Source organism: Dendrobium catenatum, unplaced genomic scaffold (genome assembly GCF_001605985.2).
Source record: "Dendrobium catenatum unplaced genomic scaffold, ASM160598v2 fragScaff_scaffold_488, whole genome shotgun sequence".
NCBI classification, from domain to species: Eukaryota; Viridiplantae; Streptophyta; class Magnoliopsida; order Asparagales; family Orchidaceae; genus Dendrobium; species Dendrobium catenatum.
Genome location: NW_021318950.1, coordinates 2,023,184 through 2,038,795, shown reverse-complemented (window position 1 = coordinate 2,038,795; position 15,612 = coordinate 2,023,184). Strand labels below are relative to the sequence as shown.

Here is a 15,612-nt window from a genome sequence, read left to right as displayed (position 1 = left end):
ATCTGGTGGTGTTTTTGAAAGTTTTGCTTTGGAAAAAGATGCAAAGGCAAATTTTTTTTATTTTTTTTTTTTTTTTGAGAAAATTGAATTGGCTTTTTGATTTTAATTCTGAGATTGAACATAACATTGGAAATGATATACTGCATTGGAAGGCGAAAGTAAAATTTTTCCAATGGGTTCCGATTTAAAAATTATAAATTCCTAATCATGAAAATATCATAGCCAATTTAAGAATGAAACTACATATGACCTCGAATGGTCCAAAATGAAGTTCGGTCGACATATTTAGTTATGAATAATGCTACATTATAATCAATTATTTCAATAATCAAAATTATAAATACAATGATATATCTTCCCCCTAGAAAAGAAAAATAATCGTTTAGTATCAAATCATTCAATTATGATGAAATGAAATTATCTTTAATTTTTTATTTTTCCAAAGATAATTTGATTTTTTAAACCTATGGCGTCTTGAATCTCCTACGAAGGAAAGCCCTTATAGGTTAATTATATAGTATGAGCTTGAGTTTCCTAACTAATATCTGGATTAAAATAATGGTAGGGAATTTCATTTAGATTTTCAAGAAGTGTTATCAAAGGAGTGAGGATAAAATTTCAAGCTGGGGTTGGGGTCAATTAAACAATTATGTTGGAGGCCCAAAGGATAAAAGGTAGAGATATTTTCGAAAATTCTAAAAAATTTCAAAGACACCCATGTTATTCTATGTGTTTGGCTTTAAATTTTGGATCATGAATATTTTAATTTGAGTTGTCATTTATTAGAATTTTTGGGATTATCCATGGAGAGACGCCGATCCCTCCCACGCGCCAACATTGCCGCCAACGCCGCCGCCGCCGCCAAATCTCCTTTGTCCGACCACAACAAGTTCCATGTCCGCCGTAAATCCATCTCCTTCGCCCCCTTCAACAACACCTCCGACGACGATTCCCTAAGCTCACCAGTCCACTCCTCCAGCTTTCTCCGCCTATCCAACTCCGCTCTTCATCGCACCTCAAATAACGCCGCCGCCGCCGCCAAATCTCCTTTGTCCGACCACAACAAGTTCCATGTCCGCCGTAAATCCATCTCCTTCGCCCCCTTCAACAACACCTCCGACGACGATTCCCTAAGCTCACCAGTCCACTCCTCCAGCTTTCTCCGCCCATCCAACTCCGCTCTTCATCGCACCTCAAATAACACCTCGTCCTCCACTTCACTAGCCAATAGGAAATCCACCACCGAATCCCCTCGCCGTCTCCACAAACAGAACTCCTCCGAAGATCTCCAAAGTAGAGTCCTTTGGCCGTCTTCAAAGAAACCCAACCCCTCCGCCGACGCCGAAGATGAAGGCGTCTCCGAACCCCTCGAACGCCACCTCGACCACGACCACCGCATCGACGCATCAGCCACTTACAATGTCAGCACGTTCTCCTCCCGACAGCGCTCTGACCAATCCGCCGTTGCATCGGAGGATAAAAAGGTAGACAGGGGAAGGAGATCGTTGCGGTATCACATCGGAAAGTTCCACGTGGAACATTCGTTGAAGAAGCCCAGGACTCCTCCTTCTCCCTCCTCCTCCTCCTCCTCCAACGGGCAGCCGCCGGCACCATCTCGGACGCACTCCGGTCGGTTCTCCATCAACAAGGCCGCGCTTGCGAGGAAAAAATCGGATTTTGGTGTTGATTTCCCGAGTACAGAATCGGAACAGAGCGAGAACGTGGGTCCTGCTCCGAGAGTCTCGCGGGTTAGGAGGCCGGTGTCGCCGTTGAAGGGGAAGAACGGTGGAGTTGGGAATTTTATCAGTCAGGGGTTAAATAATTTGTTTAGGAGGAAGTCGTTTCAAGGCTCAAGCGCGGAATCAGTGAAGAAGCCGATAGCAGCGGCAGGGTTTGGATCTCCGGTAAGGGAGAGACCGACGACGGTGAAGGGTATGGGGTCGCCGGGAAGAGAGGGAATGGTGACGGCGAAGGTATATGGGTCGTCGCCGTCGAGAGGGACGACGGTAGCTGCGGTGGACGGGGAGATGCAATATAAGTTGAGGATTTTGCATAACTATTTGATTCAGTGGAGGTTTGTTAATGCGGGGACGGCGGTGGTCAATAAGATCATGTGTGACAACGCGGAGGTATGCAGGCTTTGCAGAAATAGGCTTCATTTGTCACAATTGCTTTACCTTTTTTTTTTTTACTGTTAGGGGATTCTTAAGTTCGGATGAGATGGAAAGAATTTCTTCGGTCGACTACAGACCCGATTTCATATTTTTTACATATTAGTAAATGGACATAGGATTTGTCCAAAAATGAAAAAAAAAAAACACTTCCCTTCACCGTGATTTCAGCGGATTTCGTCCCGAGGCCAATCAGAATGTGCCCCATTACTAAATGATGTGACACATCCTGATTGACCTCCGGATGATCCGTAACCGCACATAATAATTTCTCCCTTCTTTTAATTTCCATTTTATAAGAAAAAGTCTATCAGCACAACCGAAGCTCTTATAGTTATGTTCTGTTAATTGCAGAGTACGTTGGTGAACGCTTTGGTTGGTTTGTCGGACTTGCGTACTTCAGTGGCGAAAAAGCGGGCGCAGCTGGAAAAAGAAAAGCTCAAATTTAAGCTAAACATGCTCGTCTGTCACCAGGTTTGTAGGAATTTTTCCTTTCAAGAAGAAAGTTGAATAATGGGCATCTCCATAGCGCTTCCCCTTTTAAATTACTAATAGCACTCATTAGATTAATGATGGATAAGTAAGGTTATTTAGGTAAACAAACGAATTAATCCTCGATGAAATTATGTTGTGCCATGTATTGTGATCAATAACTGAAGATTAAGGTTTCGTTTGGGACAACTTTCGTATTACTTTCTAAAATTATTTTTCAATATAAAAAATTCTAATTCAAAACTTTTTTTTACTAAGAAGCTGCTTTAGAAAACAATAAGAAATTTGTTCTAAACAAAACCTAAGACTTAATTTGGGATAACTTTTTTAATGCTTTACTTTTTAAAATACAACCATAACTTTTGTTTGATCGCTGCTTCCAATTATTTTTTTTACAAGTTGTTTTCTATAACAACTATAAAAAATTACTTTTTCTATAGTAACTTTACAATCATCTTTATAAAAAATTATAGTCGTCCCAAACGAACACTAAGCCTTTGTTTGGACATTGGACAGCTCTGTGTCAAAAGGTGAATCAGAACGCACCACGTCACCAAATACACAGCGAGTACATAGCCACAATACACAACAAAGAGGTGACGTGGCATGCTATAATTTGCATCTGAACAGCATTAGGTGTCCGCATAGAATAATTAATCCTCTTTATTTGGGACACTTTTTTTTTTTCAAATCACAATCACAATTTCTGTTTTGCTATTGTTTTTTGCTACTTAAAAAAAAATACTTTCTAAAATAATTTTAAAATATTACTTTCTCTTCAAAAGAAACCTAACAAAAATCAAAATAACATAATCCAGGGGCTACTTGTTCTAGTGAAAAAGGATCCCCAGGTTGCTTTGATTGGCCGGCAAGAGTATGGCAGCAATTTCATGTCAAATTAACAAGATATTTAATATCAAACTCTGATAAGAAGTATCTAATTATTCATAAACAATGTACTAGCAAAAACCATTAAAATTTTGACTCAATATATTTCGATCAAATTTTAATCAGAATTCTAAAATCCTTAAATTTATTTCAAGATTAGTGAAATAAATATAAATATTATATTATATTTTTTCGAAATAAATTTAATAATTAAATCTCATCTCTGATATTTTGACCCAAAATATTTTCAAAAACTATGCCATTTATTTCCTGATTAAAATTTCCTGTACCACCTACCTTTCTAATGGGAGGTCTCAGACAAAGGCACTTGAGACATGGGGAACAATGGAGAGGCACCACTTGGCAGCATTGTCATCAACCAAAGACTCGTTGCAGGCCGCTGTGTGCAGGCTTCCCATCACTGACCATGCCAAGGTATCTTCTTTATCTTAAGATTATTTGTTTGAGACGGTTTTTTTACTGCTTCTTAAAACGGAGTTTTAGTAAATTTTTTTTACTAAAACTTCATTTTAAAAAACAATAAAAAAACCGTCTCAAACGAAACGTAACACTATCAACAAGATTCAAAATGTGCCTTTTGACTAACTGTTTACCACCTGCAACCAGGTTGATCCCCATTTGCTCTCAATTTCACTAAGACAGGCAACAAATATGGCAACTGCAATCAATGGAAATATAGCGAAGTGTCATTCCAGGGTAAGGATTCAAAAATGATAGTGAGTTATTATTCTGTACTGCTTTTCTATAAAATTATGACTTCGGTTGGAACAGCTTTCGTACTGCTTTAAAAACGACTTTCTAGTACAAAAAAATTTGTACTAAAAAGCTGTTTTAGAAAGAAAGAAAAAAACCGCCCCAAACGAAATCTTTCTGGATCAATATTCGCAGAGATTGTGATCACGATCTGTGCATGTTTCATGCTTACATCAAACTCCAATCCAAATTTTAAACAGTTGTGTATAATAATTGTAGCTAATTTTCATCAGGTGCTTGTGTTTGAAGTATCAAAGTACTTATCTGAAACTTGCAATGTTTAACAGGCTCAACGCACCGCTCCTTTGGTCGCAGAACTCTCTCAAATTGTAGCAAAAGAAAAACTTCTCCTAGAAGAGTGTATTGAGTTGTTTGGACTAGTCTCTAAATTACAAGTAATTAAGCATATTTTATATATCATTCATTTTCAATCTTTTTTCTTGCCTTCTCTCTCTTTCTCTCCCCCTCGTTCTTCTATTAAGCTCATGCACTTTCTTTTCTGGCAGGTTCACGAAGAAAGTTTGAGGTCAAATATTATTCAATTAAAACCACAGCAGTTGACGGGACGCACTGCTAAAGGACCCAGCTGCTAGAGAGATGATTAATACAAATAAAACATGTAACATCAAACTTCGAGTTTTTGAAGGGTTTGGATGTATAGACAGCCAATTCTGCATATATGTAAAACAAAATATACGTTATACTCAGAAGAATAAAATGGCCTTCCAACACATACAATTGCCAAATATTGCTACAAAATAGAAGTTTGTGAAATTTCTAGAATAGGAAGATCTACAATTTCTAGAACTTAAATTGTTCTAGTGAAAAAATTAAAGTTCGAGCTTGATTTGACAGTACAACAATGACAACAAATCTTTATTCCATCAGATTGGGTGGGCGTCATGAATTATTTTTTCTCCATTGTGTCCTAATTTGATTGGATGAGTAATCACTAATCATATAAAATAAAGATATAAAAGATAAAAGTAAACAAAAAATCACGCAAGAATACATATTGAGAAGTAGATCATCAGGAAGAGCATAAATGGCCTTTTCTAAGCAGTACATGGTCATGGCAAAAAACAGTATAGCGTAAATCTGTAATCGGGTTAGCGCCCTCAGTGCATACAGATGTTAAACTGAAATAAAGATAAATAAAGGATATAAATATTTGTAAATTCATATATATTTTTTTAATTTTTTATCTCGTAAATATTCTCCCTTCCTCCCTATCTTTTATCTCCTAAGTTGATCACCAACCATTGTAATAGTGGCCGATTTTCTATTGTGAAGGCCCTCGCCTTCAAATTTTCACATTCATTCTTTCAATGCTTGTTTTCAACCACCCAAACTAGAAATCCCTTTATATGATACCAACCAAAGTAATTATCAATCTTCAACCACTCTACTAGCTAACCCTCTAGCCTTTGCTTGCACCTGACTAAAAGAAGAAGAATGAGGTGTGCACTTTAACACCATACAACCATCTTTTTATGTAATGCTTAGAGATAGCTCATGACATTTAGGAGGCAAGTAATATACTTCTAGAGAATAGGTTGAGTTTTTAGAAATTTATGAAAAAAAAAATGTAACAAAACACATGTAGTTTTTGACTTTGCAAAAGATTTGGTCAAGAAATTAGTCTCCACATTTAACAATTTTCCTTATGGAGTCTAAATTTTTGCTGTATTGCCTTGCAAGAGTCATCTTTATGCAACAACCTTTCTAAACCATCCATGGGGTTTGACTAAGGCTTTGTAATACATCAGTCCATTAATGATAAATATGTTAGCCTTTTTCCATAATCTCTGCATTGTTGCCGTACCACTCATCCTCAAATATCGTCTTTCTTGTAAGACCTTCCATGCATTTAGAAGCTCCCACTTGATACAAGTTATCTCTCAAATTGAGCTTTTAGAATCACTAGTAATAAATTTCATAATGGCTCCCACGACTTCATGAACATTGTGTCAACATTACTTCCATAAATTATCAATATAGCACCTTTGGTAACCTTAAAAGTATCGGTACAGAAGGTTGAGGCATAACCTTCTTTACCAACCTGCCTAATTGATATTAGGTTCCTCTTCAAGCTAGGAAGAGGTCTATTACTAGCCTAGAATTGCACATCTCTAACTCCTTCAATTTTCAAGATTTCATCATCAACAATATAAATCTCTTACATGATAGTTAGTCAAAGGCTCTTTATATGAAGTGAAAAGAAAAGACATTTTAGTCCAAGATTTAGGACTCCATAAGACTATATACAGTAGATATTAGTGCATCATAGATATCTTCAATTGCAGCATTCGTGAATTCATCCATCTTATTTGAACCTTGCCGATTACTTTTCATATGACCAGCATGTGACCAGTCTCGATAAATTATATAAAATATACTGTAATGAATTTTTAATTGTCCTTTGTTGAGATTTGAATCTGCCTCCATTATCGCCTCTCCCTGCACATGTCCCTCTGCTCTAAGGATTTAAAACAATAGAAGAACCTTTATTTGATGTTCAGCATATAATGTTCTTGCTCAACCTCAGGGTGCGGATATCATTGAGATTCAAATTCAAAAACCAACATAAATTGCTAATCACTAATTCTTTTTCTAGTTCCAGACCAATTTTTTGATAATGATACCAACAAGCTCAAAGCACAAACTTCATCGCCTATATTGATATCAATCGAGCTCAATTGACTTGTGATCTGATTGAAATTATTATATTCTTGCAAAAGCGCCTTCAACCATTCTAAGATTAGAAAACCTTAAAAAAAATTAAATAAATGATGCAAATATTGGCTCATTCAAATATTTTTTTCATTTTCATCTCAATAGTATTCTTTCCACTCTCTCTTAATCCTTTTCTAAACCCAAGCATTGTTCCTTTGCTGGCCTATACTCATCAACTGTAGAGAAAAACATGATGCCTCCTACTATGTTAGATGACCACGCCAACCAACAACTCATATGACAGTTATCATTTATAATATCTTAAACAAGAGGAGGATTTTGATTCATTTAAAAAAGTCAAATGACCCCAAGATAGCATCATCTTATGAAGCCGGCCATCATTAACTTGTAATTATCTATTCAAATCCAACGCCCAACATTATTTTTTATCGCAAGGAACTATTAACGGAGATATGACTCTGGTGGGCAGCAATATCAGTGAAAAGGTTCTGCTATGGATCTCACCTAGCTATGGTAAAATGATTATGTTCAATGAAAGGTACCTTGGATCTTTAAACTCATTCAAATGACTTTTGCCTAGTTCATTTTTTCATGCCGAGGATTTTAAAAATGCTTAGCACAACGGCCCCTGATTTATAAATAATAAGCCATTATTCTAAGGAAATGATCCTAGGACTTTTAGCAAACTGAGGACGAATTTACTAAGATATCTTAATGAGTCAAATTTCTGGATTTTACTCTTTGTTGTTGGAATCCTAATAACATCTCTAGCAAAATCAACATTCCCCTCACTATTGAATAACTAACTGCTACAAAAGCAAGACTTACTTCTGTTACTTATTAATCTCTCATTCTATTTTCCTAGCTCCATCTCCATGAATATAAATAGAATCAAATGCTCCCAAGTAGTTGTATATGATTGGAAACCCTCAACTTACCTTATTTGTGAACTCATTTGCTCGTGAATCCAATGAATGACACATTTCCCTAGAGAATATTAATCAAACTTATGTTATTCCCAATCAACCACATGGTAGAAGTCGTAGTAGAAACAATAGACAAAATATATCTACCTTTAGAGGTCCTCATGCTAATCCTAATGTTATGAAAATTTCTTCAAAAATCTAAGCCAAGTATGCTACTCTAGATCCTAACCCACACATCTTGTCGCAGTCTTCTCTTACTCTCCTTAGTTCATATCCCCCTTAAGACCACTCATCCCTCAATTCTTCATCTCTCCCTAATAATAACCACATGGACCATAATTAGAATCTAGCCACTTTGCCCTCGTTGATGATTTTTTAATGTTAGATAAAACTAACTATGATACTATTAATGGCCTTAATTGTGCTTTCCAAACTTTGTAGGATTCTATGGAGCTCAATGTGAATATTGAGAAGTTGAGATTTTTTTCTTTAAAAATGTTAATCTTATAATCCATCCTCAACGAGGCTTTTAACCTCAATTTACCTATCTCTAGCACCAAGTTGATCTTAAAATAATGTGAACCTCTATTTAATAAAGTCAATAATTGAATTGTGGGTGAAAATAAAATTTTATAACTTTCTCTGAGAGATTATAACTCATCAAAGCATCACTTTGCCGCTAACTTATTAATTTAGATCATTATGTTCATTTATAGGTGTTATTAAGATGGTTAATATGCTATCTCAATTCTTGCATGACAACGATACTGCTATGAAAAATGTATATTATGCTGTGGCATTTCTCCACTAGAACCAAAGAAAAAGGTAGGCATGGCATTATTCCATCTGTTGATTCGAACATGTTATGCAAAATGAAAAGACTTGGCATTTTTGGAGCAGCAATACTATTCTCATCAGTTGGAAGAAATCTAACTATATCTCTACTGGGAATAATTCTGGGTGCCACAGCCCTCAATTTTGGAGAAGCATCAAACCCATTGTTTCCAGTATAAGAACAAACTCAAGGTGATTATTGGAGACGATAAGCTTATATCACTACTTTATGACTCATGGATGGATGGCTCTCAACCTGGGAGCTTTTGGAGATGCTACCTTCGCTATTTTAACTTTTCCTGCAACACAACTTTTATATGTTCTTATTTCTGATGGTGGTTGGAACTTTCCTCTTGATCTTCGCAATTCTGTTGAATGTTGGGATAATATCTCCAATATTTCTATAGTGGTGGAAATCATAAATTCATCTAGAAAGTATAATCGAATCAATTTTTCTATGGCCAAAAAATGCACTTACTCCAGCTTGCTTTATGCCTGCTAGATGAATTTTGTTTAGTTTAAATGTCACTCTCATATCTTCTTCTTTAACATAAAAAAGTTGTTTGAATGGTTCTAAAAAAGCTCAAAATCTTAGGTATTGAATTAACTGTTCCTCGACTTCTATTCTATGCAATTCTAGGAAGGAGAATGACAATGATTTATTTTTGAATGCTCGCACTAAATGTGGCTTATCCAAAATCTTCTCCCCGGCAATTTTTTTTTTTCAATTTGGTATTTCACATACTTAAGTGTTGGATCATAGCACTATTTGTAGTTCTAATCATATGATTTAAATGTTATATTTCTTAACTTTGGGTACCATCATTTGTTTCAAATATCTGGCTTGAAAGGAATGATAGACTTCATCATGTAAAGATGAAAAGGCCAAAAAATTGTATGCCTCATGTTACCTATCAAGGTAGACTCAAGGCTACAAATTGAAGAACTTCTAAATATGGAAATGATGACATAGAAGAATTTTTTGGGGTCCAGATCAAATTCTAATTGTTGCTTTCATGAATGGTACATTGACACATTGTGATACTTGGGTTTCATAGGGTTGAGGGAGCTCTCCTCATCTTGGTCGTTGTATTACTCGAGGATCATTTTTTCTAACCTCTATTTGGCTTTTTTGAGGCTAAGGATGAGTGAGTACAGCTATGTCCCATGGACCTTGGGGCAAAGCTCTTTAGCCATAACTCATGTACTAAGCTCATACATTACTTTCTTAAGTCACCTACTTCACACTTCCCCCCACTCAACTATGTCCCCCTTGGACCTTGGGGCTGAGCTCTTTGGCCATAACTCATGTGCTACGCTCATACATTACTTTCTTAAGTCACCTACTTCAAGAAATACTCACCCAAATTTCTTCTATGAAATTTTTTATTATGTAGAACATGCATGCAATTAACTTACACAAGAAAAGAGCATAGAAATTAACAATACTCTTAGATCTTGAAATTACAATGATATCATCAATCCAGTAACTTGTAAATTCATTGTTATACATTGCAGCTGTTGTTAGGATAAGAAATCAAGCAAAGAGAAACTAGAAAATAATTTAAAATTGAAAAAATGTATTATCAAAGAATCACGTGTTTGAGATATTACAACATAATTAAAAAACCATAAAACTTTTTGATGCAGGACTAATTAGATGCTATGGTTATGATTTCATTTGAACATTGCACAACTATTAAATTAGAATAATTTCAGAACAAAACTATAAGCAATCTTCAAACGACGGTTAAGACAAATGAAGCGATCAATTGCGTAGGCGAAATCACATGCTCCGAATTTGAAACGTGCAAGATAATTAAGAAAATAAAACAACACAAAATAGTAGCTTTCAAATTAATCCCTAATCTAACAATGAGATCTAGGATGCATAGAAAGCACACTCAATTCCTATGATTCACTAGGCTTTGGCAAGAGCATTCGGAGTAGGCTTTAGCGAGTACAATCTTAACCAAACGAGAATTTAGAGTTAGAAGAAATTGAAGACAAGTAGAAAGAAAACCTTTCGCTAAGAAGATTTTGGAATTCTCCACTCAAGACTTTCGAAATGCTCTTCAATGGCTTCCGTCAATTGGAACAAAATACGAACTACGTATTCTTCGATTGTATGATCGATCTCCAATTGTCCTCCAAAGTATTTCTGGTTATGGCTGTCAAGAAACCTGAAATAATTCAGGTTTTCCTTCTCAAATCTGAGAGGAAAATCAGCTCTAAACGTAGAGAAGATGGATGGGACGGGTTGAGTGTATGGCTGTGAACAAAAGGGGATGAGATGTGGAGAAGAAGTGGGAGAAGAAGTGGGAGAAGGAGGGGAGTTACGGGTGAGGGACGGAACACAGCTGTTGGGCGGCAAAACAGGGAAAAAGCAAAATAGAAAATCTGCTCTATTTCCCAAAGGGGATGATACCACTTATGCAATAACAAAATCCAATCCCGGTGGAGAGAAATTTCGGTCAGAGGAGTCAAGGGAAATTTGAATTATTTCCAAAGTATGAATTGGGGATAGGAAATAATTGCATATGGCATTAATGGGTGGGAGCATGTGGCCGGCGGCATGCATGGGGGATGGGAGTAATTAGGGGAATTAATAGAGCTCCCTAATTTAAGTTGTAGGATTAGGAAATTTTAAAATTAAATCCAATTGAAGGAAAATACTCAAAGGGATCTCATTCAAAAACTTTCCTAAAATAGAATCCATAATAGAATAAAATGGGGCTTTAAATAGCCTCCTACAACATGACTCGAAACAAAAGACACAAACGCCCTTTGGGCTCACATACGATAACTCCCATAAGAGGGGTACAACGGGAAAGAAAACACATAAGCAACTAAATAAAATAAAATAAAAATACAACGACTCATAAATGCCACATAAGCAAGCTACATGAAAATAAAATACATCAACGACTCAAAAGTATAAAGACTCGATCGTGGCCGTAGATCGACGGCCGCGTCTCTGATAAACTCTCCATGATGATCTGATGTCCCCATCACTTTTGCAAACAATCAGTATGTCATGCTAAAGCAAGTACTATTGCAATGATCTAAATTTAAGATTCTAAACAATTACTGATTTTGACTCATAACAGAATATCATATGGTATAACTCAATCTAGTTGAATAAAAAATCTCTTTTATCACATTTTTGTAATTAAAGTGCATAGTTTTTAATAATATAATCAAGTGCCCAAATACCAATCAAGTGCCAGCCCTTTATCTGTATTAAAACTTTTAACAGTTCTTCTGCTTTGGAATATCTAGGAAATGTTTAAACAGAAAAAAATATCTCATGTGTTTGTAGGCTCTTCAGATAAAAGTAAAAATCACAGAAGTTGTAATGCAGACATAACTAACACACGTCAAGAAGTTCATGAGCAGAAATGGTTTATATATGGTAAGCGAAGAAGAATAGTTAAAGAAGTAGGACATGGGTTAGTATTCAAAGGTCCATTGAGACCCCAATCATCTCCAAGAAGGATAGTGTCGCTTTTTTCCTTAGTTTAGTTTTGCTAATTCTATTTGAGATCTTTATTCAAATGCTAATAGAAACACCATGTTTTGCACTGTCACAACTTCAATATTTCAACTCACAAAATAAATGGTGGCTACTGGCTACGCTGAAGTTCCACTAAATAACAAATTGATAAGAAGCTTTATGAACCAAGATGGATATCTTAAACCAATTAGCCATAACATCATTCACATTATTTGCGGTCACTAGAAAACTAAAATTAATCAGGGAATATCCCATCACACTTGAATGAAGATTAGTAAATTATGCAAGATTTTCACAAAGATTGTGATGATTTTATTCCAAGTTCCACACCAGAATATTAGTTCTTCTTTCAAGTGATATAATTAATGCAAGACGTGCATCAAACTCTTCTTCAAAGCATGTAAGGAAAAAATCTGAAAACACTAGCATTTAACTAGATTTTCACGTTAAGTACTGTGCATCCTCGATAATATGTTTCACCTTATTGTGTCTAATAGAGATTTTTGGTTTAGATACGTAATTATTCAAACAAAATGAATCAGTAGATGCTACGGTGGTGTATTCTTTGTCAATTTTGCATAATACTCTGTAGAGTACCTTCAATCAGATCCAATAATTTGTTGTTAACTTCAAGTCAATCAATCTACTGAACAAGGACTATTCACTTAAAAAAAAAAGATCTTATAAAACATAGATATGCTCAATTAACTAAACAATCTTAATGTTTTGATAGCTATATCCTAGAAAGAAAATATCAGCCTTCGATTAAAACAGTAAAGCTAATGTACAGCCTTGAATCACAGGAGGACCCAACAAACTTCTTTCGCTAATTGTCAAGCACATGGTGTTTCACATACCTTTATATATAAGAGTGCATGTTCACATTTAAAAGGTTCAAATATAATCCCGAAAAACTTCAACAAACGCGAAGAGCGCAAAGAACATACAATAAAATCAGGAGCCACCATTTGGAAGTGCCGCCATGAATGCACTGTAAGATGACTCAAGATCAAAGAGCAGCTGTCTCGCCTGCTGCTCCGTTAGCTCATCAGCCGCTCCCATCTTCGCTAGCCTCGCTATCCACTCCCTCATCTTTGCCTTCCCCTCAAAATCCGACGGAAGAATTCCCGTTCCCAGCTTCGCAAGCGAGGAGGAGAGATCGACGAGCAGAGGATGCACCTGATCCACCGCAACCATGTTCAGCTTGAGCGAATCCATTGCAGTAATGAAGTGCTGAACGCACTCAGCCACAGCAGAAGCGGAGGCGGCGGTGGATGCCGAGGAGAACGAGCGGTGCTCGACGGTGGCCGGAACACATGAGATGAGGAGACGGTTGAGAGCAGCGGGACAGTCCATCCGGTATGCTTCCGCAAAGCGCTCGATGGAAGGAACGGCGTCGCGGAGGGATGAGGAGAGGGTCTTAAACTGGGCGATGAGCTTGAGGCATTCCGATTCGTAGTCGGAGGAGGGGACTAGGTCACGAACATAGGCCTTTTCGAGTTTCTCCGTCGTCTTGATGATGGCGTAGAGATCCGCGAATGAGTCATACATCTCCCGCTCCCTTTTGTCGTTCCACAACTTCACTTCCATGGATGCGATCCCAAGTTCTGGCAGCGATAGGGGGCGGATCCGTGTCTTCTCCGAGCGGATCAACAAGATAGAAAAAGTTAGTACTGTATTCGCCGCTTCTGGATATTGGGGTGGACACGGGGGCAAGAGAAGGTAAGAGCTTGAAGGAAGATGGGGTCTCAAGGAACCGGAGGGGAAACAAGTAGGAAGGCGCGTTACCTGTAGTATTACACGTTCATTTCTCATTCAGGCTAGTTGAAAAATCAACCAATTAAGCATAAATCTGATATCTCAATGCAAATTTACAGTAGAATTGAGCGGCTTATGAAATAAATATATGGCTATTATAATTTTTCTTTTGAAATATTAATTGAATAATTAAATAATATTTAAATATTAAAAGATTATAGTCAAATCAAGAGTTTTCAAGAGATGAATTCTATGAGTCCAACATAGTTTAATTTTGATATCATTAAATTACTTAGATGTTGAAAGAATAGGCTATGATCAACAAATTAATATTGTTTTGATTTTTTTTTAATATAATTACAAGGAGTGATACTTAAAATTTATAACTATACCCTCATTCGATATATGGAAGAAGGGGAGCTCGGGCCTTAGCTTGAAATTGAAGAGAGCTTTGGCATTGGACTGTTGTCATTAACCACCATCATTCTCCCACCACCATCTGATTATCATTGTCCGACCCACTACCATCGAACCATCGTTAATAAACTACCATCATTGAATCACTACTATTTACCAATACTATTGAACATCTTCCCGCTAACCATCATATACCCACAATGAATCTCTAACCACCGTCCTAGGACTAATGCCGTTAAAATGTTATTGACAAAACACTGCCATACTAAAGCCAACGAATTGACACCATCAAACCAACACCCATAGACCACTAATATCAGACCATAGCTATCTAACCTCCATAGTCAAACATCTACCCCTCTAACCATTATCTCCCCACTATAGTTTCCTAATCACCATTGTCATACTACAATTCTTCAATCACCATAACTTTGCTACACTGACACCCACTGAATTCATCATCAGTCATTATAAACAACATTGATGCACACCAACGCTTATAAGGTCGATGCACGTTGTTGACACCAATGCAGACGCATGCTAACTTAGTTGTCTGTAGTCGCCAGTAATATGGACACGCACCATCACTTACAAGGTCGATACGTGACATCACTAACTGTAAGTCACAATATGAACAATAATATTTATATTGAACCCATTAGTCTCCAGTTTACTCTCTTTCAAAAGAGAATGGTCGAACAAACGACAAAAGATCCCGTGAAGGAACCTCTAATACTTCTAGATTATTATAGCTTTTTCCATAGAATTAATCGTCTACAATTAATATCTATGATGTTGTTTTAACACATTCCCTAATTATAAATTTTAATGTCATTAAGGCACTTAAATGCTAAACGGATGCTCTATGATAAAGGGAATCAATATGTCATCCAATAGAGTACCTTGAATTTGCTCTGGATTTTCTCTATATTTATGGAGCGTGTCATTCTCAACAGCTATAAAAAGAGTTCTACTTATTGAATGATGAGACATTTAGGGACGGCTTGGAGCTTGGGCTAGAAATTCAAGAGAGCTCTGAAGTTTGAAGAATCTTGAAGCTCCGCCCGAGCACCATTGCCGATGAACCCTCATTGTCATCAGACCCAACCACAATCTTCGGACAATCATCGCCCAACTA

The 15,612-nt window shown here is 36.7% G+C and overlaps 2 protein-coding genes across 2 annotated transcripts; one reads left to right on the top strand and one right to left on the bottom strand.

Annotated features, from left to right (window-relative positions):
• The first annotated feature begins 803 nt into the window (after positions 1-803).
• LOC114579550 (QWRF motif-containing protein 3-like) lies at positions 804-4,996 on the top strand. Its single transcript, XM_028694453.1, has 4 exons — positions 804-2,129; positions 2,526-2,645; positions 3,870-3,986; positions 4,179-4,996. The coding sequence occupies exons 1-4, from the start codon at positions 804-806 to the stop codon at positions 4,284-4,286; spliced, it is 1,671 nt and encodes a 556-aa protein (XP_028550286.1). The 3' UTR covers positions 4,287-4,996.
• LOC110106484 (vacuolar protein sorting-associated protein 28 homolog 1) lies at positions 4,653-14,066 on the bottom strand. The gene is made up of 2 exons (XM_028694468.1): positions 13,247-14,066; positions 4,653-4,996 (listed from the first exon to the last, which is right to left on the bottom strand). The coding sequence occupies exon 1, from the start codon at positions 13,887-13,889 to the stop codon at positions 13,254-13,256; it is 636 nt and encodes a 211-aa protein (XP_028550301.1). The 5' UTR covers positions 13,890-14,066; the 3' UTR covers positions 4,653-4,996; positions 13,247-13,253.
• Positions 14,067-15,612: the final 1,546 nt, after the last annotated feature.

What these genes read in the sequence shown, in the direction of transcription:
- LOC114579550 (XM_028694453.1), top strand. Translation starts at nt 804, where the DNA reads ATGGAGAGACGCCGATCCCTCCCACGCGCCAACATTGCCGCCAACGCC. An exon ending in TCATGTGTGACAACGCGGAG is followed by an intron (nt 2,130 to 2,525) that starts GTATGCAGGCTT and finishes TGTTAATTGCAG; the next exon opens with AGTACGTTGGTGAACGCTTT. An exon ending in CCATCACTGACCATGCCAAG is followed by an intron (nt 3,987 to 4,178) that starts GTATCTTCTTTA and finishes ACCTGCAACCAG; the next exon opens with GTTGATCCCCATTTGCTCTC.
- LOC110106484 (XM_028694468.1), bottom strand. Translation starts at nt 13,889, where the DNA reads ATGGAAGTGAAGTTGTGGAACGACAAAAGGGAGCGGGAGATGTATGAC.